Source organism: Eretmochelys imbricata, chromosome 14 (genome assembly GCF_965152235.1).
Source record: "Eretmochelys imbricata isolate rEreImb1 chromosome 14, rEreImb1.hap1, whole genome shotgun sequence".
NCBI classification, from domain to species: Eukaryota; Metazoa; Chordata; order Testudines; family Cheloniidae; genus Eretmochelys; species Eretmochelys imbricata.
In genome coordinates this window covers 55613758-55634523 of record NC_135585.1, presented here as the reverse complement: position 1 = coordinate 55634523, position 20766 = coordinate 55613758, and the positions used below count along the sequence as shown (strand labels likewise).

Here is a 20766-nt window from a genome sequence, read left to right as displayed (position 1 = left end):
CATTGCAGGGATCAGGGACTCATGGTCCCCCCAAACACACCCCTCTCAGCCTCTCACTCTCGGTCCGTGACTCTCACCCTCAGCCGACAGAAACCCTGGAGCTTCCCGACGCAGCGACTCCTGGTCTTTTCTACATGGTTTATTGATCACTTGCAGGGTCCATCCAGCACTGAACTCTTTTGGGAGGGGGAAGAGGAGAAATGAGGCAAAGGGATGTGCAGGAGAGACCTGGCTGGACTGCTGGCCCGGTCGGGCGGCCTCGGCCATCGCGGGACGACGTCATCGGCCTTTTATCCATTGAGCTAGAATGGAACGCCTCATCATAAATACAGCTTGTTAAATACAGCCGGGAAGGGGGTGACAGCACTTGCCAAGTCCCCCAGGCGGCAGGGAGCTCCTGACAAGGGCTCCGGGGTACCACTGACAGGGTGCACAGTGCCACGCTCCTTGGGGAGACACAGGGAAATGAGAGCGAGTGGGACTGGCTCTCTATCCTGCCAGCCAAGCCCCAGCACAGCCCTTTACATGCTAGCCACCCCAGCACCCAGCTCCCTGGGGAGCACCAAAGGGAGAGGGCAGCGCCTCCCAGGACATGGCTTCAGCCGGGCAGGATGCAGCCCCCGTGTTTTCCATGGCTGGGGAATCAGAGAGAGGTGCCAGGTTCCGGGCCCAGCTGTGAGGAGGAACGGATCTGGGCGGCCTGGGCTTGGCAGAGCCAGAGGAGGGGTCTGATCAGCTGCTAGCAGGGATGGGGTGGCCGGATACTTGGGAGAGGTGCGAGGGAATAGGGGAGCGCACCCCTCACTCTGGCTGGCTCTAGCAGGATGGTGAGGGGGTCTCCTGTCCCGCGTGGGGTCTCTGGTGGGCGGGGACCAGCTGGCCCTAGCAGGGCGGCGAGGGGGTCTCCTGCCCCGCGTGGGGTCTCTGGTGGGCGGGGACCACCTGGCCCTAGCAGGGCGGCGAGGGGGTCTCCTGCCCCGCGTGGGGTCTCTGGTGGGCGGGGACCAGCCGGCCCTAGCAGGGCGGCGAGGGGGTCTCCTGCCCCGTGTGGGGTCTCTGGCGGGCGGGGATCAGGGGGACCAGCTGGCCCTAGCAGGGCGGCGAGGGGGTCTCCTGCCCCGTGTGGGGTCTCTGGCGGGCGGGGACCAGGGGGACCAGCTGGCCCTAGCAGGGCGGCGAGGGGGTCTCCTGCCCCGCGCGGGGTCTCTGGTGGGCGGGGACCAGCCGGCCCTAGCAGGGCGGCGAGGGGGTCTCCTGCCCCGCGTGGGGTCTCTGGCGGGCGGGGATCAGGGGGACCAGCTGGCCCTAGCAGGGCGGCGAGGGGGTCTCCTGCCCCGTGTGGGGTCTCTGGCGGGCGGGGACCAGGGGGACCAGCTGGCCCTAGCAGGGCGGCGAGGGGGTCTCCTGCCCCGCGTGGGGTCTCTGGTGGGCGGGGACCAGCTGGCCCTAGCAGGGCGGCGAGGGGGTCTCCTGCCCCGTGTGGGGTCTCTGGTGGGCGGGGACCAGCTGACCCTAGCAGGGTGGCGAGGGGGTCTCCTGCCCCGCGTGGGGTCTCTGGCGGGCGGGGACCAGGGGGACCAGCCGGCCCTAGCAGGGCGGCGAGGGGGTCTCCTGCCCCGCGCGGGGTCTCTGGCGGGCGGAGAGGCCGGTGCCGGGCGGGACGCTCTCCCCGCACTCGGGGCACGGGCAGGCTCGGGGCCCGGCGTGGGTCCTCTGGTGGCGGCTGAGGTTGGAGCTCTGGCTGAAGGTTTTCTGGCAGCGGGGGCAGGGGTAGGGGCGCTCGCCCGTGTGCAGAATGAGGTGGGTGACCAGGTTGGAGCTCTGGAGGAAGCGCTTGCCGCACTCGGGGCAGCGGAAGGGCCGCTCGGCCGCGTGGACCCGCCGGTGCCGGTTGAGGGTGGAGCTCTGGGCGAAGGCCCGGCCGCACTCGGCGCAGGCGTAGGGCCGCTCGGCCGTGTGGACCCGCCGGTGCGTCACCAGGGTGGACTTGACGCCGAAGCCCTTCCCGCACTCGGGGCACCGGTGGGGCCGCTCGCCCGTGTGGACCCGCCGGTGCCGGTGCAGGTGGGAGCTGTGGCTGAAGCGCTTGCCGCAGTCGGGGCAGCGGTAGGGCCGCTCCCCGGTGTGGACGCGCCGGTGCATAACCAGGTGGGAGGTGCGGCGGAAGCGCTTGCCGCAGTCGGGGCAGCGGTAGGGGGTCTCGGCCGTGTGGGTGCGCTGGTGCCGGATCAGGTTGGAGCTCTGGGCGAAGCGCTTGCCGCACTCGGCGCAGGCGTAGGGCTCCTCGCCCGTGTGGACGCGCCGGTGCGTGGTCAGGTCCGAGCTCTGGCTGAAGCCCTTCCCGCACTCGGGGCACTTGTAGGGCCGCTCCCCCGTGTGCACGGTCTGGTGCCGGAGGAGGTGCGCGCTCTGGCCGAAGCCCTTCCCGCACTCGGGGCAGGTGAAGAGTCTGTCTCCCAGGGAGGCTCTGGGCTGGGCCACGGTCCTGTGGGGGCCCCTTAAATCCGCCCCGTACGGCGCGGACTCACCCGGTCTCTCCGCCTCCTGACGCTCGCAGGCCGCTCCCCGCTGAGGACTCTGGGAACTTCCCGGTAACGTCCCATAGAGTTCTGCTGGCTCCGGACCGTCCTGTTCGGGATTCTCCTCGGCCTCACTCGTCAGCCCCTCGGCTGCTGGGAGAGAATCCAGACACGGGTCAGTCTCGACTTGGAAAGGGGGGTGGCAAAGCAAAGAACATTCCCCTGTGGCTGGGAATCTGCCCCTCAGGGAGAGACCCGAGTCGGGAGCCCTGCGGGGTTCAGGGCTCATTTCAAAGCAATGCACTGATGTTCCCGGCCCCTCTGGCTGGGGAGATGATTCGCAGCTGCTGTGCTGCCTTCCTGAGTCTGCAGACAGGGAGCCGGGTGTCTGGGCTGCTGCTCCCAGAGCTTCCCCAGCAGCAGAAGCAAAGGGAAATTGGCAAGAATCTGGTCAGTTTCAGGGCTGCTGTGAGAGGGATCGGGTCAGTTTCACCCTGTCCCTGCTGGGAGGCTCTGAACTTGGAGCTATTCACCAGGGGGACAAACAGACAGATAAACACACTAGGATCTAGGGATGAGGGATGGATGGGGTAGGAGCTAGGGATGGGACTAGACAGACGTCTCCCTTCCTGCAGCACGTGGCCATCACATTTCCAGGCAGCACCCTGGCTGCAGGAGCTCCCTGAGGCCCCCACCGGCTTAAATTGTCACAGATTTTCAGAAAGAAAATAATCCCTAGCTACAAGGCAGCTCACGGTCATTATCCCCATCTGTACAATGGGGAAACTGAGGCACTGCCCCCCAAACGCAAACCCAGCTCTCCTGACTCGCAGGCCAGAGCTGTATCCACTAGGCCACGCGGCCTCCCGGTGCCTTTGAAGCGAACTGAATAAGGGCACAGCCAAAGCGAGCACAGGAGCAAACCCCAGGCGCCTGGGCCCGTTTCCCCTCCCGCCCTGTGTGCGTCCGGCCTAGTCAGACTGGGAGCTCTGCAGGGCGGGGCAGCCTCTGCGGGATCGAACAGCACCCAGCACGGTGGGGTCCCGGCCCACGAGCTCTGCTAATGCAAATAGTAATAACGACACCCCATGCTGGGGGGTTTGCCCTGGTTTCCGACTTGGGTTAAGCGATTCCTCACCTGTGCAGGCGTCTCTCGGGGTCTCCTCAGCATCCCGGGGACCCGGGACCCACCGCTCTGCCCCTCGCTCCATCCGGGAGAGCGCGTCCGGCCCAGGGATGAGAAATCCTGCTCGGGGGACGGGGACAGGCGAGATCAGGGCTGGGGACGTAGCCCCACGTTTGTCACATGGAAGGGTCCGTGATTCTAACGAAGCCCCTTTTCGGGCTGGTCCAGGGCGCAGGGAGTGGGGTGGAGAGATATAGAGCTCGACCGGGGCGTGGGGATTGGGCAGGTACTGCGGGGATGGGCCCGTGGGGCTGACCAGGGGGGCAGGGAGGGGGCAGGATACCAGGGGGGATGGGCCCATGGGGCTGACCCGGGGGGCAGGGAGGGGGCAGGATACCAGGGGGGATGGGCCCGTGGGGCTGACCAGGGGGGCAGGGAGGGGGCAGGATACCAGGGGGGATGGGCCCATGGGGCTGACCCGGGGGGCAGGGAGGGGGCAGGATACCAGGGGGGATGGGCCCGTGGGGCTGACCCGGGGGGCAGGGAGGGGGCAGGATACCGGGCGGGATGGGCCCGGGGGGCAGGGAGGGGGATACCACCCCGGGGGGTACCACAGCCCCTGGGGTCTCACTGTCCCTGCTACAGGCACCCGGGGTGGGGGGGCCGGGGGGGCCGGGGGGGCTGTGGGATGTTCAGATCTTAATCTCCCCCCTGCCCGGTGCCCATCAGCCGGTGGGGGCTGCTCCTGCCCCCCCACCTTCACGCGCCCCCCCCCCCCGCGGCCCCCCGCACCTGCCGGCCCCGGCTCAGCAGCTCCCCCGGCGGAGCTCGGCGCTGCGCGGCCCAGGGGCGGCTCGAGCCCAGCGCGGCCCCCGGGCTCCCCCCGCCCGGGCCGGGCGCAGCAGCGGGGCCGGGCGCGGATGCAGCCGCGGCGCTGACCCAGGAAGCCCAACCCCCGGGCGGGGGGGCGGGGAGAGCGGCCCCCGGGATGGGGGGGGCATGGACCCGCCCCCGGACCCGCCTCTCCCGGGCGGTTCCCACCCTCCCGGAGGGGCCTGGAGGCTCCCGGAATCACAGACCCGTGTCTGGGGGGGAACCAGCAGGACCAGGGCCAAGCAAAGCGCCCGCCCAGCTCTGGCTGCTCCCCGATCCCATGCTGGGCCCTCCAGTCCTGCAGCCCCTGCCCCCCACCCGCTCAGCTCCCCTGCTCCAGGGCTGCCTGCCTGAGGGGCAAGGGGGGGCTGGACGGGGCACCCAGATACCCCGGGGTGGGGCGCTCGCCTGGGAGACCTGCCTGCAATTGCCAGCTCGCCCCGGGGGGCCTGGGAGAGCTTGGGCCAGGCCCCCAGCCTCTGGGTCCCGCCGGCCATGGGGTGACACCCCAAGATTCATGTATTAGACACTGGGACCTCAGAGCGACCCGCATGACCCCAAAGAGCCGCCGGGGTGTGAAGTCCTTGTTTCATTCCCTCCAGTCTCTCCCCAGGGAAGCAGGGTCACAGGGGAGCTGTGGGGTGTGTGTGGGTGTGTGTTATTCTCACAACAAACATGTTAACAACTGGCAAGTTGATCAGGCCACTGGTTAAGAACGCAGGAAAAGCCGGCTGGCGGGTTAATAACCGAGCCGGGTTAATAATTCAATCACGGGGTGCTTTCCTACCGGGTGCTGCAAAGAGCCGCAGGAGACGGGGTGAGCAGGCCCTCGGGGCGTGCGAGCCGCAGTCCGAGTACCCCTGCCCCAGAGCCCGCGAGGCTCAGACACGCTGGGAACAGGGGCTGGGTACGGCCCTTGGAGAGACAGAGGGCTTGACACCCGTATCGGACCCCTGCTCCAGCCTGGCTGGGATCAGCAGGGGTGTGGGGGAGCAGAGAGGCCACAGGGGAGCCCAGCGGGGGCTGCACAAGGCCTGGCTGGGCCATGGGGCCGGCCTGCGTGCGGATCACGCAGGGGAAGTCCCCAGCCGGCGTAGCGGGGCCTGTCACGCAGGGAGCTCCCGGGGGAGGGATCGAAACTCAGCCTTGGGGCGAAACCTTCCAGGCCTACGCGGGTCACAGAGCAGAACCAGCAGGTTATACGGTGTCGCCGATAAACCCCTCAAGAGCATTTCCTGGGGGGCCCGCCGCCCCGTTTACACTCCTGTTCTCTCGGACAAAGGACTCGGGGCGACTGGGAAACGCAAAGCCACTTTAGTCTTCCTGGTTCAGAGCAGGAAAACCCCAAACAGCCCTGGCCCTGAGTGCCAGGGCCCGGTTCCGGATGCTGCATTTCAGCCCTGCCCCTGGCCCTTCCCCGCGCCCCGTCCTTCCTTCCTGAACGAGAGGAAACCCGGCTGCCCGTTTTACTAACTGACACTATGGGCCAATTAACCCAGAAGCTAGAGAAAGAAACGCAGAGCTGGTCCTAGGGGAGTGACCATGTGTTGGAGGTAGAAAGAAGGGTAGCATGGGGAAAACACTGGGCTATATCTCAGGACGCCTGGGTCCTATTCCTGACTCTGCCACTGAGCTGCTGGCTGACCTTGGGCAAGTTACTCAATCTCTCCGTGCCTCATCTCCCTACTTGTGAATGGGGAGAACTTCTGCTTTGCCTGTTTAGAGTGTAAGCTCCTGGGGGCAGGACTGTCTCTTCCACGGGTAGGGCCAGCCGCTGGCACCGAGGGCCCTGGTCCCTGGTAATACAATGGCAGTTAGCAGAGGCCCTCGACGGTGGAGATCTGACGAGTCCGTGTCGCGTCACCTGGAATAGGGCAGCTTCCCTTTAACCAGCCCGTGAGCCTCCCGAGGCGCTCACCGTGCTCCGCGGGTCGGAAGCTGCCAGAACCCAGCCGCGTCTCCGTCTCGTTAACAAACACGGGGGTTTGGGGCCCAGGTTACTCTTGTGTAATGAGCGAATGACACGACGAGCCCAATCAGAGACCCAGCCCTGGAGTCCCCAGTGCGACCGCGGCTCCCTTCCAGCGGGCCTGTCCGACGCCTCGGCCCTCTGCACCCTTCTCCCCCCAGCTTTTCATTTACCACCTGCTGACGCTAGCTTAACCAAAGGACAGAAACTGCGTCAAGTCACAGCTGTGAACGTACGGAGCCAGCCTGTCCCGGAGACGCTGGTGAGCCGCTGTGACACCAGCCAGGCTGTCCCCGCTAACCAGCATTTACATGCCCAGCTGGCTTGGGCCTGCAGAGATCGGTCAGTCGGCGGGGCTGATAGGCGGAGGGGCCAGATCCCCAGCCAGTGTGAATCCACACAGACCCCACTGGGGCTGGGGCCGATTCACGCCAGCCGGGGACCCGGCCCCACCGACCCCACTGGGGCTGCGGCCGATTTACGCCAGCCGAATCCAGGGCTCTGGGCACCGGTGGCTCTGCCGGACACCCCAGCCTCGGCCCCTGCGGCTCAGGGATCAACCCCTGCTGCTTCCGGGGGAATCAGCCGTGCCGGTAAAGTCTCTCTGGACAGAACCAGGGTTGGGATAGTAACCTCCTGGCTCTGTCCGACCGCTGGAAATCAGCTGGGTCCTGAGAGCAGAAGAAATGTCTGTTTGGAGCCACTTCACCTCCCGGCTGGCACCCTCTGCACCCAGTGTGGAGGAGGGGCTGGTTGGGGCTTCCCCCCCCCAGGCTGCTGGAGGGGCCCAGCAGTGGTGAGGTGGAGCCCGTCGGGGGGGCTGGGTAGCCAGGGGGTCAGCGATCACCTCAGGGCACCGTGCCCAGACTCCCCGGCGCTGTTGGGGCATTTGTAGGGGCACTGCCCGGTGTGGATCCTCTGGGGCCGGGGGAGCCCCGAATCCTGGCCAAAACTTTTCCGGCAGACAGGGCACTGGAAGGGGCGCTCGGCTGTGTGGGTGCGCTGGTGGGTGACGAGGGTGGAGCTGGCCCCAGGGCCCTCCTGCAGTCGGGGCGCTCACCCGTGTGGGTCCGGCGGGGCTTGACCCGCTGGGCGCTGTGGCTGAAGCCCTTCGCACACTCGGGACAGCAGTAGGGCGTTCGCCCACGTGGACGCGCTGGTGGGTGACGAGGTGGGAGCTCACCCGGAACCCCTTCCCGCAGGCCGGGCGCTTATAGGGTTTCTCCTCCGTGGGCAGGCTCTGGTGCCGGATGCGGTCGGAGCTGTGAGCAACGCCTTTCCCGCACGTAGGGCACGCGTAGGGACGCTCCCCTGTGTGGACGCGCTGATGCCTGGTCACGTCTGAGCCCAGGGCGAAGCCTTTCCCGCAGTTGGGGCGTTTGTGGGCTCTCTCCCCTTACGGACGGCCTGGTGTCTGAGAAGTTGGGCGCTCTGATGGAAGCTCCTTCCACAATCCTGGCACCAGCTCAGCCTGCCTGCGTTGCACTGACCCTCGGGGCTCCCAGACTCGTTCCCTTGGGATTGTCCCGGCACCATCCCACCCGGTTCCGCTCGCTCCCGATCCTCCTTCTGGGGACGCCCCTCCTCGCTCTTGCTCGCCGGCCCGTCACCTGCAGGATTCAACCTGTTAAAGCTCCCAGCCTGGCTGGGCGGGAAGCAGAAGCCAAATGGGGATCCCAGCACCACCTTCCTGAGTCTGCAACCAGCCCACCTGGTGCCTCTGCGTGCTCAGAGCCTCCCCAGCCGCAGCAGAGGGAAATGGGCCCAGAACCGGGACTCTCACACAGCTGCCTTTGAAATCAGCCAGGTAAAGCACTGGGATGTCCGGCACTTACAGCCTGTTCCACGCATGGCTCTGGCACCGTTCCTGGGCTTCTCTCTAGCTGCCACGCGGTTCCCGGCCCCCAGCCGGAGCCCAGCCACCTCCCGGCTCAGCACCTTCCCCTGACCTGGCTTGGAGTGCGATTGGGAGTGGGGGAACTGATGGGACAGGCAGTCCCTGCTCAGCCAGGAGGAGGGACCCGTGCAATGGGGAGGGGGCTGATGGGAGCTGTACCCCCCAGCTTTGCAGATCCGTCACACCTCTCTCCTGAACTGGGATTGAAACATCCGTCCTGTCTCCTCCGGGCGGGAGTTGCTCTGACTCCCGTGAGCTTGAGCCAGGCCACCCGCTGCCCTGGGTTACAGTCATTCCAGTTAGTCAGCGTCCCATGCCATGAGCCTCCCCCCTGGGGGAGTTCTTGGTCCCCCGCGTAGGGTGAGGACTGGGGAATTTGGGGACACATCTGTGCTGAATTAATCTTTACATAGCAGGGGTAGTCGTTGGACTTTGCCAAAGTCCAAATTTCTTGGTCAAGGAAGAGTCGAGGTCCAGACTCCAGAGACAAGAATAAACAACAACAACAACAAGTCAATAGATTTCAGGGTCCATGAAAACTACGGGGTTGTATGTTCTGTTGTAGGAATCTGGCCCCGGTCCCAGTTCGATCGGATGCACGGGGCCCCGCTGTAATTGCTCCGGGGTATGGGACAGAGCTACGCAGCCCCCGCAGCCCCCCAGAGCGGGGTCAGGTCACTAGCCCAGGGACCTACAGGGACAACCGGGTTTATAACTTCATCCTGCCTGGGAAGTAGTCACGAAAAGTCAGTCAGGTTATTCTGAATCAGGGTGTTACAGGCAGGTGTGCACAACCCAGACAGTTCAACCGAAAAGGACGATTGATACGGCCCTGGGGCTGTGTGTGTTAAGGGTTGAACTTAATAAATACGAAAACAGGGGAACGAAGTGACTTACACTAAGTTTGCCAGTAGGGAAATGAATTTAATCGGTGAACATAATAACGAGGGGCTGGGCTGGGCCGCCCACCACCCCCTTTGCGGGGCCTCAAAGAAAGAAACTTTGGGGGGAAAAACAAAACAACCAGATGGGTCTACTGGAGCGAGTTTCCCCACCCTGGCTGCCCCCCCCTGTCTCCTGGGATCTCGACCCTGAGAAATGCCGACCCAGCCCGGGCCAGAGAGCGGGACCCAGAGGACACGGCCACCTCCCCCAGCTCCAGCCAAAGCCCAGACAACACCTGGGCTGAACAGGATCGGACGACTGGCTCCAGCCCGTCTCAGCTCCCTTCTCCTGTCCCGTCGCTGCCAGCTCTGACGCACCCAGGAGACGCTCAGAGAAAGGGAGTTTCCTCTCCCGGGCGGATGGGAACGGGACCAAGGACGCTGTGACAAGGAAAGCCTGGCTGGCTTCGTACTTCACACTGTGAAGGCTTTACCGGCTTGGCCTTTTTTTGCGGCGTGGTCAAGGTGCCCGGGCGCTGAGCGGGCAGAGGACTCTGCACCCGACCCCGGCCCGCCTCTAACAGCGTGGAACGACGGTGGACAGCGTTAGCGCCTTTGGGCCGTTCACGCCGGGCCGGCAGGAGGGACGCGCTGATGGGGACGGCTGGGGGCTGCCGAGCCGGGGGAGCCCCCGACCGGCCGCACCCGATGCCGGCGAGCCGGGCGGCTGGTCCAGCGCCCCGGGGGGCCGGCCGGGGGCTCGGTCCCCCGCGTGCAGCCGCTGGTGGGCCCGCAGGTTGGCGCGCTGGCTGAAGCGCTTGGGGCAGCGGGGGCAGGGGTGGGGCCGCTCGCCCGTGTGGGTGCGCTGGTGGGTCAGCAGGTTGGCGCGCTGGCTGAAGCGCTTGGGGCAGCGGGGGCAGGGGTAGGGCCGCTCGCCGGTGTGCAGCACCTGGTGGGTCAGCAGGTTGGAGCTGCGGCTGAAGCGCTTGCCGCACTCCAGGCAGCGGAAGGGCCGCGCGCCCGCGTGGGCCCGCCGGTGCCGGTTGAGGGTGGAGCTCTGGGCGAAGGCCCGGCCGCACTCGGGGCAGGCGAAGGGCCGCTCGGCCGTGTGGACCCGCCGGTGGCTCACCAGCGTGGAGCGCACGCTGAAGCGCGCGCCGCAGTCCGGGCACTGGTGGGGCCGCTGGCCCGTGTGGACCCGCCGGTGCTGCGCCAGGTCCGAGCGGGTGCGGAAGCCCTTGCCGCAGTCGGGGCAGGGGCAGGGGCGCTCGGCGGTGTGGGTGCGCTGGTGGGCCAGGCGGTGGGAGCTGCGGCGGAAGCGCTTGCCGCACTCGGGGCAGGGGTAGGGGGCCTCGGCCGTGTGGCTCCGCTGGTGGACGAGGAGCTCCGAGCTCTGCCGGAAGCGCTTGCCGCACTCGGCGCAGCGGAAGGGCTCTTCGCCCGTGTGGAGCCGGCGGTGGGTCACCAGGTCCGAGTTCTGCCGGTAGCTCTTCCCGCAGTCCGCGCACTGGTAGGGCCGCTCCCCGGTGTGCACCGTCCGGTGCCGGATGAAGTGCGAGCTCTGGGCGAAGCCTTTCCCGCACTCCGGGCAGGTGTAGAGTCGCCCTGGCCGGGCCGTGGCTTCGCTGAGGTCCGTCGTGTCGCCCCCGCGGGGAGCGGATTCAGCCCCACTCCCCTCCGCGGGGTTCCCCTCCTGCCCCTCGGAGGCTTTCCCCGGCTCCGGACTCCGGGAAACGTCCCCTCCAGACCCTCCTGGCAGCGTCTCCTTCACCACCCCCGCCTGGGTTGCCTCCTCCTCGTTCCCACGTGCTGGAAGAAAGAGAGAATCCAGACACCCGTCACTCCCTGCGCTGGACTCCTCAGGTAAGCGGAACAAACCCAAGGCGTAAAAAATCCCCTGGCTGCTGTGACTGCCCCTGGCGGGAGGAGAGGCCCCAAGCCAGGAACTCCCACAGGAGTCAAGCTCTCATTTCTGGCCCTTCTTGTTGGGAGGCTGATTTTGTAGGGAGCCAGGTGAGGCCGCACCGCCTTCCTGAGTCTGCAGACAGGCAGCCTGGTGCTGCTCAGAGATCCCCCGGCCGCCGGAAATTGAGAGACACAGGCCATTTTCAGGGCCGTTTCCTGTGGGCTGCTGCGACACTGCCGAGAGTCAGGCGGATTTCACTCTGGCAGCGCTGCAGGGGCTCCCAGTGCGGGGCCGGGGGGTAGACTGGATACACTAGGATCCGGGGTGGATGGACAGATAGTGCAGGGTCTGGGGACGAGACCGGACCCGTCTCCTTGGCCGCAGCCAGCGGCCGCCAGGTTCCCCACACCCCTGACTGGAGCATTGCCGGGAGTCCCAGGATCAGCTTCTCGCGCCGAAGTCTGCGCTTTCGAAATGAGCTTAGAAACGACCCTGCAAGTCCCAGGACGTGGGCGGGGCGGGCGTGGGAGCGATCCATGAAAGCGGCCGTGCTGCCGGGCACCGGGCACAGCCGGCCAGAGACGCTGGGTGACTGGTCAGACTCAGAGCGACCTCCAGGGGAATCACCGGTGTGACGGGTGCCGAGGGGCAGTGCAGTCTGGTGGGTCAGACTCGCAGAGCTCACGGCCAGAAGGGACCCGGACAAAGATCCCTTTAGTAGCTGCTACTTTCCCCCCTCCCAGGTACTTAACCACCACAAACAAGTCACTCCTCCGCCTCGGGCTCTATTCCCGGCTCCATCGCCGGCTGCTACGTCCTCTCGCTGGGCTTCTCTTTGCCCTCACACCCCTCCTCTCGCTGCCTTGCATGCTGCCGGGTCCGCGGGCCAGGGACTGTCTCTCGCTAGCTGTATGTCCAGCTCCGAGCACAATGGGCTCCTGACCTCACTCCGGGCTAGATGCTCATCACACAAATCTAGAAGGCCTGTAAATCCCCTGCTGTTACTGCCCAGATTTAAAGGCTCCAGGAAGCCAGGGGTGAATTTCCGAGCCGGTTTAAGCGATTCCTCACCTGTGCGGGCGTCTCTCAGGGTCTCCTCAGCACCCCGGGGGCCTGGGACCGGCAGCTCTGCCCCTCGCTCCATCCGGGAGAGCGCGTCCGGCCCAGGGATGAGAAATCCTGCTTGGGGGACGGGGACAGGCGAGATCAGGGCGTGCGACGCGGCAGGAGAATATCTGCTACAGGGAACGTCCCGTGATTTAAACCCAGCGCCGGCCTGCTCCGGCCCGCTCCGGCCCGGGGGACCTGGCCTGATCCGGGGCACGGGGGGGGGCAGGATACCAGGCGAGATGGGCCCGTGGGGCTGACCAAGGACACAGGGAGGGGGCGGGAGGGGCCCGTGGGGCTGACCCGGGGGGCAGGGAGGGGGATACCACCCCAGGGGGGTACCATTGTCCCCACTACAGACACCCAGGGCGGTGGGGGGGTCTCTGGGAGGGCGGGGGGGGGGCTGTGGGATGTTCAGATCTTTGTCAGACACTCACACACGGCCAGGCGCTGCCTCCCGCCGGGGGAGAAACACCCCAAGGGACGCTAGTGGGGGCTGCTCCTGCCCCATGGCTGGATGGGGTCTGTATCCCCCCACCTGCCCCACTCCCCCGGTATCCCGCCCGGCCCCGGCCCGCGGTCCCGCAGCGCCCCGCCCCGCCCCCCGCGGCCCCCCCGCACCTGCCGGCCCCGGCTCAGCAGCTCCCCCTGCGGAGCTCGGCGCTGCGCGGCCCAGGGGCGGCTCGAGCCCAGCGCGGCCCCCGGGCTCCCCCCGCCCGGGCCGGGCGCAGCAGCGGGGCCGGGCGCGGATGCAGCCGCGGCGATGACCCAGGAAGCCCAACCCCCGGGCGGGGGGGCGGGGAGAGCGGCCCCCGGAATGGGGGGGGGTGAGCGGCCCATGGACCCGCCCCCGCTGCCGGGAGGGGAGCGGCACAGGCAGGGCCCGTCTACACCGCACCGCACACCCGGGGCTGCGGCCCCTGCTAGTGCGCTCGGGGCAGATCTGGGACCGGGGGCTCGGGGCAGGCGGAGACGGGGCCCTTTGTGCAGGGTCCGCGCCCCGCCTGGCCCCCGGGTCTCCCTGTCGCCCGCTGCCCCTGGCTCAGGAGTGGGTGTCCCAGAGCCCAGCCACGGTCCCCGGGGAACAGCTGGTGGAACCCGCCCCCCAGGGGAGAGAGAGACAGGGCTGGCATGGGGGGGCTGTGGGCCCTGCTTTGCAGGGGGTCCAGGAGGGGGAGCTGGTGTTTGGGGTGGGGGGGAACAATCTCTCACCCCACAGTCCTGGGCACCCCAAGATCCCTCGTTCTGCCATCGACTGACCCCTTCCCTCCCCGTAGGCAGCGTCTACACTAGGGCGCAGCCAGGGGAGTGTAGACGTGCCCCAACCACCGTCTCCTCCTCCCCCACCGGCCAGCCAAGCCGTGAGCGGGGACAGGGCGCCCGGCTGCCTGTCCCCCCATCACCACAATCCGCCAGAACCCCCTGGCCCCCACTCACCCCGAGCCCCCAGCTCTGTGGAGGGCTGAGAAGGGTGCTGAAGAGGTGCCAAGGGTGGCTGGGTGGGTGCTGGGCCAGCTGGTGGGTGGGTGCTAGGGTCCCTGGGTGGGGTACCTGGGTCGGGGGCAGAGAGTCTGTCTGTGCAGAACCGCGCTGGGCCGCAGGCAGCTGGACAGCCCTGGGCATGTCCCGAGCAGGAGACCCCCAAGCCAGCGCAGTGGGGTGCGCTGAGCCAGGAAGGCCTGGGGGAGGCATCAGTAACTCAGCCATGGGGCGACACCTTCGGGGCTGTGAACTCGCAGTGCCGACAGGGCACCAGGGATCCCAGCCGGGTCTCTGCCCAGGCCATAGGGAGTCTCTGCCCCCATGGGAGCCCCGTTTACACCCATCATCTCCAGAGAAAGGCTGTGAAGCCCCTGGAGACGCCCATGCTGGGGCGGGGGGTGCTGGGGCCGGGGGTGTCTGGTTCAGTGTCTGCTTTCCCCACCCAGTAGCTGTGGGGCGGGTGGGGAGACCAGCTGGACTGGGGGGCTGCTCTTCCCCCTCGGCCCTCAGCCATTGGGCCTGGCCCGGCTCCAGGCCCAGCCTGGGGGCTTCCCCACCACTTCCCTACACAGCTCAGGCTCTCAGCAATCGGGGGCACCCCTCTCCCTCTCTGGGGGGTGTCTGACACACAGGGCAAACCCTTCCGACACTCGTCAGCTATTTCCCGTCTCCCCACAGTGCAGCCAGTTCCCAGCTCCCAGCCTGCGTCTGGCTCTGAGGAGCAAACCCTGCAGAATCCCAGCTCCAAATCTCCCCGCTCCCACCCTCTGCCTCTTCCTGCCACCCCCTGGCGACGGCTCTCGTGGCTGCGGGGATCCGGGTCTCACAGTTCCCTCCATCGCTCAACTGTCGATACGAATCCTGGCCCCGACTCGGAGGACCTGTGTGTTTCATACACTTTTATTGCTCATTCTCGGAGTCCCACCTATTGTCATAATTACACCGAGGCTGGAAGCTGTCTGGGGCAGGGACTGTGTGTTTTCTTTGTACAGCGCCTGGCGCAGTGGGCTCCGTGACTGGACCGCCTCGGTGCTACGGTGATACAGAAATAATCATCATTCGACCAGCCCTGAACTCGCACGGGCTGACTGAGAACAATGGGGCAGTAGGAGAAATTAGGCAAAGAAACCCGAGAGGAACGCGACAGTTGCCGAAATGAACCCCCCAGATCGCTCTGTGCTGGGTCCTGACACACCCCAGTGCAGGGAGGGGAGAGGCACCGTCCGCACCATCCAGAGTGAAATCCCAGAGCGGCTCCAGATCTGGGGAACGCACCGTCCCGTTGTCCTGTGATCCCCCTGACCCGGCTTCCCACAGCGCCTCCTGCTGATTGGTCAGTCAGTCGTTTGACACACTCACTTCCCCTCTGCGAACGAGCCTCCCCCAGCCGGGGAAAGGCTCAGAAACTTCACCCCGACGGAGACGGGGACTGAGGCCTCCATCGTGTTTCCTGCCGCGGCTCTGACTCCACCAAACGCTCTTTGCTCCCGGTCACTTTCGTTACCCGGTCGCCCGCTCCGTGATGCTCTTACAGCCATTGATCGGCTGGTCCTTGGGGAAAGTGCAGACCGGGGAGTGCTGCGAAATGTCGGCCATGTATTAATCGCCTTGGCGTTTACGGAACAGCAAGAACCACAGAGCGTCCGAGAGAGCCGCCCGAGTCAGCCAAACAGTCGAGAGCCGCCCGCACCGACCGCCTGGAGGGGACTTCGTTCCAAGACCTGGGGTGGCCCTTCTCGGGTGCCACGCTGGGGAGCCACGTGCAGCTGGGAGGGAGGTGGGGAAATGTCTCTTGTGTAAGAGCTGGGCCTGGCCCGGGCTCCCTTCTCCCTGTCTCCGTGGCTGGGGGCAGGAGCGGGAGCTACCCAGATGGGTTCTTTTCTCCCCATCATTGAGGGGTCGTCGATTGGGGCTGCCCCACCTCTCCCGGGGGTTTGCGGAGCCAGAGGGGCCCCGCTCAGCAAGGGGGTGGTAGCTGCAAGCTCCTGACCCTGCAGCCGGACGCTCGAGAGCCGATTGTCACTGGGTGTCCTGGGCGGGCGGGACAGCCGTTGCCAGGCTGGCCGCGGGCCTGGCCTGCTGGGCATGGGTCCGCTGGTGCTTGGTGAGGGTCGAGCTGCGGCTGAAGCTGGCCCCGCAGACCGGGCAGGGGTAAGGCCGCTCGCCCGTGTGGACGCGCGGGTGCCATGCCAGGCTGGAGCTCTCGCTGAACTCCTTCAGGCAGCGTGGGCACTGGAAGGGGCGCTCGCCCGCGTGCAGCCGGCGGTGGGCCACCAGGTGGGAGCTGCGGGTGAAGCTCTTCTCGCACTGGGGACACTGGTAGGGCCGGTGGGGCCCCTAGGGCGTCGCCGGCTCCGCGCTCTCCCCCGCGTGGGCCCGCTGGTGGGCAACGAGGGCCAGCCTGGCGCTGAAGCCCTTCCCACACTCGGCGCACGTGGTTTTTTTCTCTCCCGCGGGGGCTCCTGGCTGCATTTCTGGTTGACGGGGGGCTGTGGCATCTCCCCCCAGCTCAGTAGATTTGCCCCGTCTCTCCTCCGGGGGGTTTCCCTGCTCTGGCCGGCTCTGACTCTCCCAGGCCTTTCCCAGGGCAGGACTCTGGGAACCGTTCCCGGGGGATCTGCCCGAAACTGCCCCGCAGGGCTTCACTCGCTCCAGCCCTGCCTGCTGGGCCTTCTCCTCCACGTTCCCACTCGCCGGCCCGTCACCTGCGGGGATAGAGAGAGAATCCAGACCCGGCTCAGGCCCTGTGCCGGGGACCAGGACATGGGCAACAAACCAAAATAACCACTGAGGAGACTGAAGGTTCGGGAGTCCTCACCCGCCTTCTCCAGAGCAGCAGGAGGGACCCACCCGGCCTCCAGGGCCCGTCCGAACACTCAGGGGAAGGGAGTGGAGCCTGGTGTGAGGTCTGCTGTCCGCTGGGCACAATCCCGACCGCAGGGAGCGGAGCCAGGTCTCAGGGAGCCCGCGAGGCCTCTGTGGGAAGCTGTTTCCCTCCCTCCCGGGTTTTCTGGGAATTGGTTTCACTGATTCCTCACCTCTTAGGGCGGCCCTGGGGATCGTGTGTTCCTCAGAGATTGGCAGCTCCAGGACCCAGGCCTCCTCCCCTCGCTCCAGCTGGGAGATCACCACGAGTGTGAAAATCGGGAACCCTGCTCGACAGAAAGACACGGAGGGAATCAGGGGGAATGAGGGATCGGGGCAGCGTCAGGGACCAAGACCAATCCCTGAGTGACACCCTTGCGCGTGCGCACGCGTGTGTGTGTTTGTACACAAACTAATGAACAAAGAGCAGGAGGACTTGTGGCACCTTAGAGACGAACCCATTTATCTGAGCATGAGCTTTCGTCATCCGCTGACGTGAGCTGTAGGTCACAAAATCATAGAATCCTAGAAGATCAGGGTTGGAAGGGACCTCAGGAGGTCATCTAGTCCAACCCCCTGCTCAAAGCAGGACCAATCCCCAACTAAATCATCCCAGCCAGGGCTTTGTCAAGCCTGACCTTAAAAACTTCTAAGGAAGGAGATTCCACCACCTCCCTAGGTAACACATTCCAGTGTTTCACCACCCTCCTCGTGAAAACGTTTTTTCCTAATATCCAACCTAAATCTCCCCCACTGCAACTTGAGACCATTACTCCTTGTCCTGTCCTCTGCTACCACTGAGAATAGTCTAGAACCATCCCCTCTGGAACCACCTCTCAGGTAGTTGAAAGCAGCTATCAAATCCCCCCTCATTCTTCTCTTCCGCAGACTAAACAATCCCAGTTCCCTCAGCCTCTCCTCATAAGTCATGTGTTCCAGACCCCTAATCATTTTTGTTGCCCTTCACTGGACTCTCTCCAATTTATCCACATCCTTCTTGTAGTGTGGGGCCCAAAACTGGACACAGTACTCCAGCTGAGGCCTCACCAATGTCGAATAGAGGGGGACGATCACGTCCCTCGATCTGCTGGCTATGCCCCTACTTATACATCCCAAAATGCCATTGGCCTTCTTGGCAACAAGGGCTCACTGTTGACTCCTATCCAGCTTCTCATCCACTGTCACCCCTAGGTCCTTTTCTGCAGAACTGCTGCCTAGGCATTCGGTCCCTAGTCTGTAGCGGTGCATTGGATTCTTCCGTCCTAAGTGCAGGACTCTGCACTTACCCTTATTGAACCTCATCAGATTTCTTTTGGCCCAATCCTCCAATTTGTCTAGGTCCCTCTGTATCCTATCCCTGCCCTCCAGCGTATCTACGTCTCCTCCTAGTTTAGTATCATCCGCAAATTTGCTGAGGGTGCAATCCACACCATCCTCCAGATCATTTATGAAGATATTGAACAAAACCGGCCCCAGGACCGACCCCTGGGGCACTCTGCTTGATACCGGCTGCCAACTAGACATGGAGCCATTGATCACTACCCGTTGAGCCTGACAATCTAGCCAACTTTCAACCCACCTTATAGTGCATTCATCCAGCCCATACTTCCTTAACTTGCTGACGAGAATACTGTGCGAGACCGTGTCAAAAGCTTTGCTAAAGTCAAGAAACAATACATCCACTGCTTTCCCCTCATCCACAGAACCAATAATCTCATCATAGAAGGCGATGAGATTAGTCAGGCATGACCTTCCCTTGGTGAATCCATGCTGACTGTTCCTAATCACTTTCCTCTCATGTAAGTGCTTCAGGACTAATTCTTTGAGGACCTGCTCCATGATTTTTCCGGGGACTGAGGTGAGGCTGACTGGCCTGTAGTTCCCAGGATCCTCCTTCTTCCCTTTTTTAAAGATTGGCACTACATTAGCCTTTTTCCAGTCATCCGGGACTTCCCCCGTTCGCCACGAGTTTTCAAAGATAATGGCCAATGGCTCTGCAATCACAGCCGCCAATTCCTTTAGCACTCTTGGATGCAACGCGTCCGGCCCCATGGACTTGTGCACATCCAGCTTTTCTAAATAGTCCCTAACCACCTCTTTCTCCACAGAGGGCTGGCCATCTACTCCCCATGTTGTGAAGCCCAGCACAGCAGTCTGGGAGCTGACCTTCTTCGTGAAGACAGAGGCAAAAAAAGCATTGAGTACATTAGCTTTTTCCACATCCTCTGTCACTAGGTTGCCTCCCTTATTCATTAAGGAGCCCACACTTTCCTTGGCTTTCTTCTTGTTGCCAACATACCTGAAGAAACCCTTCTTGTTACTCTTGACATCTCTTGCTAGCTGCAGCTCCAGGTGCGATTTGGCCCTCCTGATATCATTCCTACATGCCCGAGCAATATTTTTATAATCTTCCCTGGTCATATGTCCAAACTTCCACTTCTTGTAAGCTTCTTTTTTATGTTTAAGATCCGTTAGGATTTCACCGTTAAGCCAAGCTCGTCGCCTGCCATATTTACTATTCTTTCAACACATCGGGATGGTTTGTCCCTGTAACCTCAACAGGGATTCCTCGAAATACAGGCAGCTCTCCTGGACTCCTTTCCCCTTCATGTTAGTCCCCCAGGGAATCCTACCCATCCGTTCCCTGAGGGAGTCGAAGTCTGCTTTCCTGAGGTCCAGGGTCCGTATCCTGCTGCTTACCTTTCTTCCCTGTGTCAGGATCCTGAACTCAACCAACTCATGGTCACTGCCTCCCAGGTTCCCATCCACTTTTGTTTCCCCCACTAATTCTTCCCAGTTTGTGAGCAGCAGGTCAAGAAAAGCTCCCCCCCAGTTGGCTCCTCTAGCACTTGCACCAGGAAATTGTCCCCTACATTTTCCAAAAACTTCCTGGATTGTCTGTGCACCGCTGTGTTGTTCTCCCAGCAGATATCAGGAAAATTAAAGTCACCCATGAGAACCAGGGCGTGCGATCTAGTAGCTTCTGCGAGTTGCCGGAAGAAAGCCTCATCTTATGCTCAGATAAATTGGTTAGTCTCTAAGGTGCCACGAGTCCTCCTGTTCTTTTTGCGGATACAGACTAACACGGCTGCTGCTCTGAAACTAGTGAGCACAACCCTTCTGCCCCCCGAAAGCTCTTGGGGTGGGGGTGGATTAGCATCTCCTCTGTGTTTCTGAATCACTTACCCCTGGGAGGGTTTGGGGGAGGTGGGGACAGACTCCCACAAGCTTTGAGGAAGCGAGGGGGCCTGGGAAGGATCCTGGGCAGGAGATGACAGGGGGCACGTTGGACACCCCCAAACCGCTAGTGCCCAAGGGGGCAGGAGTCCTTACCCAGCGAGGCCACCGTCTCATAGTTCTCCTGCATGACGCCCCAGCAGAGCCCATTCGCCTTCGGTGAAATACAGAGCCAGGGGGGTTTTAAGCCTTTTTGTTTGTTCGGTTTTATCACTTTACACATCGCCCTTGTGGGAGATGGGGGGGTCGGATGGTTATTGCCTGCCAGCGATGGGGAGACTGCGAATGTTAAAGCTTGGCAGCTGTCCGAACACAGCGTGTGGACACGGCGTGCCAGACCCCACAAGGGAACAGCCCCAAATCGAGCACGGACACGGGCTCAGGCAGCTCGTTTCTTACCTTGCCCGGAGAACGTTTTCATTATTATCGACGGTAACGTGGGGGGGGCGTGTCAACGTTTCCTGACATTCACCAATAAAACTCTCGTCCCTTCCAAGGCCGGGTACAGGTACCCAGCCCGCACTGGGGGCCCAGGGCCGCACGCTGCCTGGGGTGGATCACAACGGTTCTATCCAGGGCCGAAAAATACCAACGATCCTAGGAGCAGCCAGACTGGGTCAGACCAAGGGTCCATCCCGTGTCCCATCTGCCGACACTGGCCGGTGCCAGGCCCCCGCAGGGAATGAACAGAACAGGGCAGTTCTCGAGGGATCCCTCCCCGGTCGGCCAGTCCCGGCTCCTGGCAGGCAGCACCCAGCAAATGCTATTCTAGCCTATTGTGCCAGGAGATGGGGATCGTCGCACACACACAACGCAGTCTGAGGTCACAGGGGCAGGGACCGTCTGCGGGCTCTGTGTCCGTGCAGCGCCCCGTGCCATCGGTCTATCCCCAGGGCCCCAG

The 20766-nt window shown here is 64.1% G+C and overlaps 1 protein-coding gene across 1 annotated transcript; it reads right to left on the bottom strand.

Moving 5' to 3' along the window:
* Positions 1-118: 118 nt before the first annotated feature.
* On the bottom strand, positions 119-13036 carry LOC144274204 (uncharacterized). Its single transcript, XM_077832835.1, has 9 exons — positions 12903-13036; positions 12246-12353; positions 9851-11077; positions 7978-8097; positions 7635-7882; positions 7335-7528; positions 4438-4730; positions 3658-3765; positions 119-2672 (listed from the first exon to the last, which is right to left on the bottom strand). Exons 2-9 carry the CDS (start codon positions 12316-12318, stop codon positions 1588-1590), a joined length of 3348 nt encoding a protein of 1115 aa, XP_077688961.1. The 5' UTR covers positions 12319-12353; positions 12903-13036; the 3' UTR covers positions 119-1587.
* Between the last annotated feature and the right edge of the window lie 7730 nt (positions 13037-20766).

What these genes read in the sequence shown, in the direction of transcription:
- LOC144274204 (XM_077832835.1), bottom strand. Translation starts at nt 12,318, where the DNA reads ATGGAGCGAGGGGCAGAGCTGCCGGTCCCAGGCCCCCGGGGTGCTGAG. An exon ending in CCTGAGAGACGCCCGCACAG is followed by an intron (nt 11,078 to 12,245) that starts GTGAGGAATCGC and finishes TCTTTCTTCCAG; the next exon opens with CACGTGGGAACGAGGAGGAG. An exon ending in CCCGAGAGACGCCTGCACAG is followed by an intron (nt 2,673 to 3,657) that starts GTGAGGAATCGC and finishes ATTCTCTCCCAG; the next exon opens with CAGCCGAGGGGCTGACGAGT.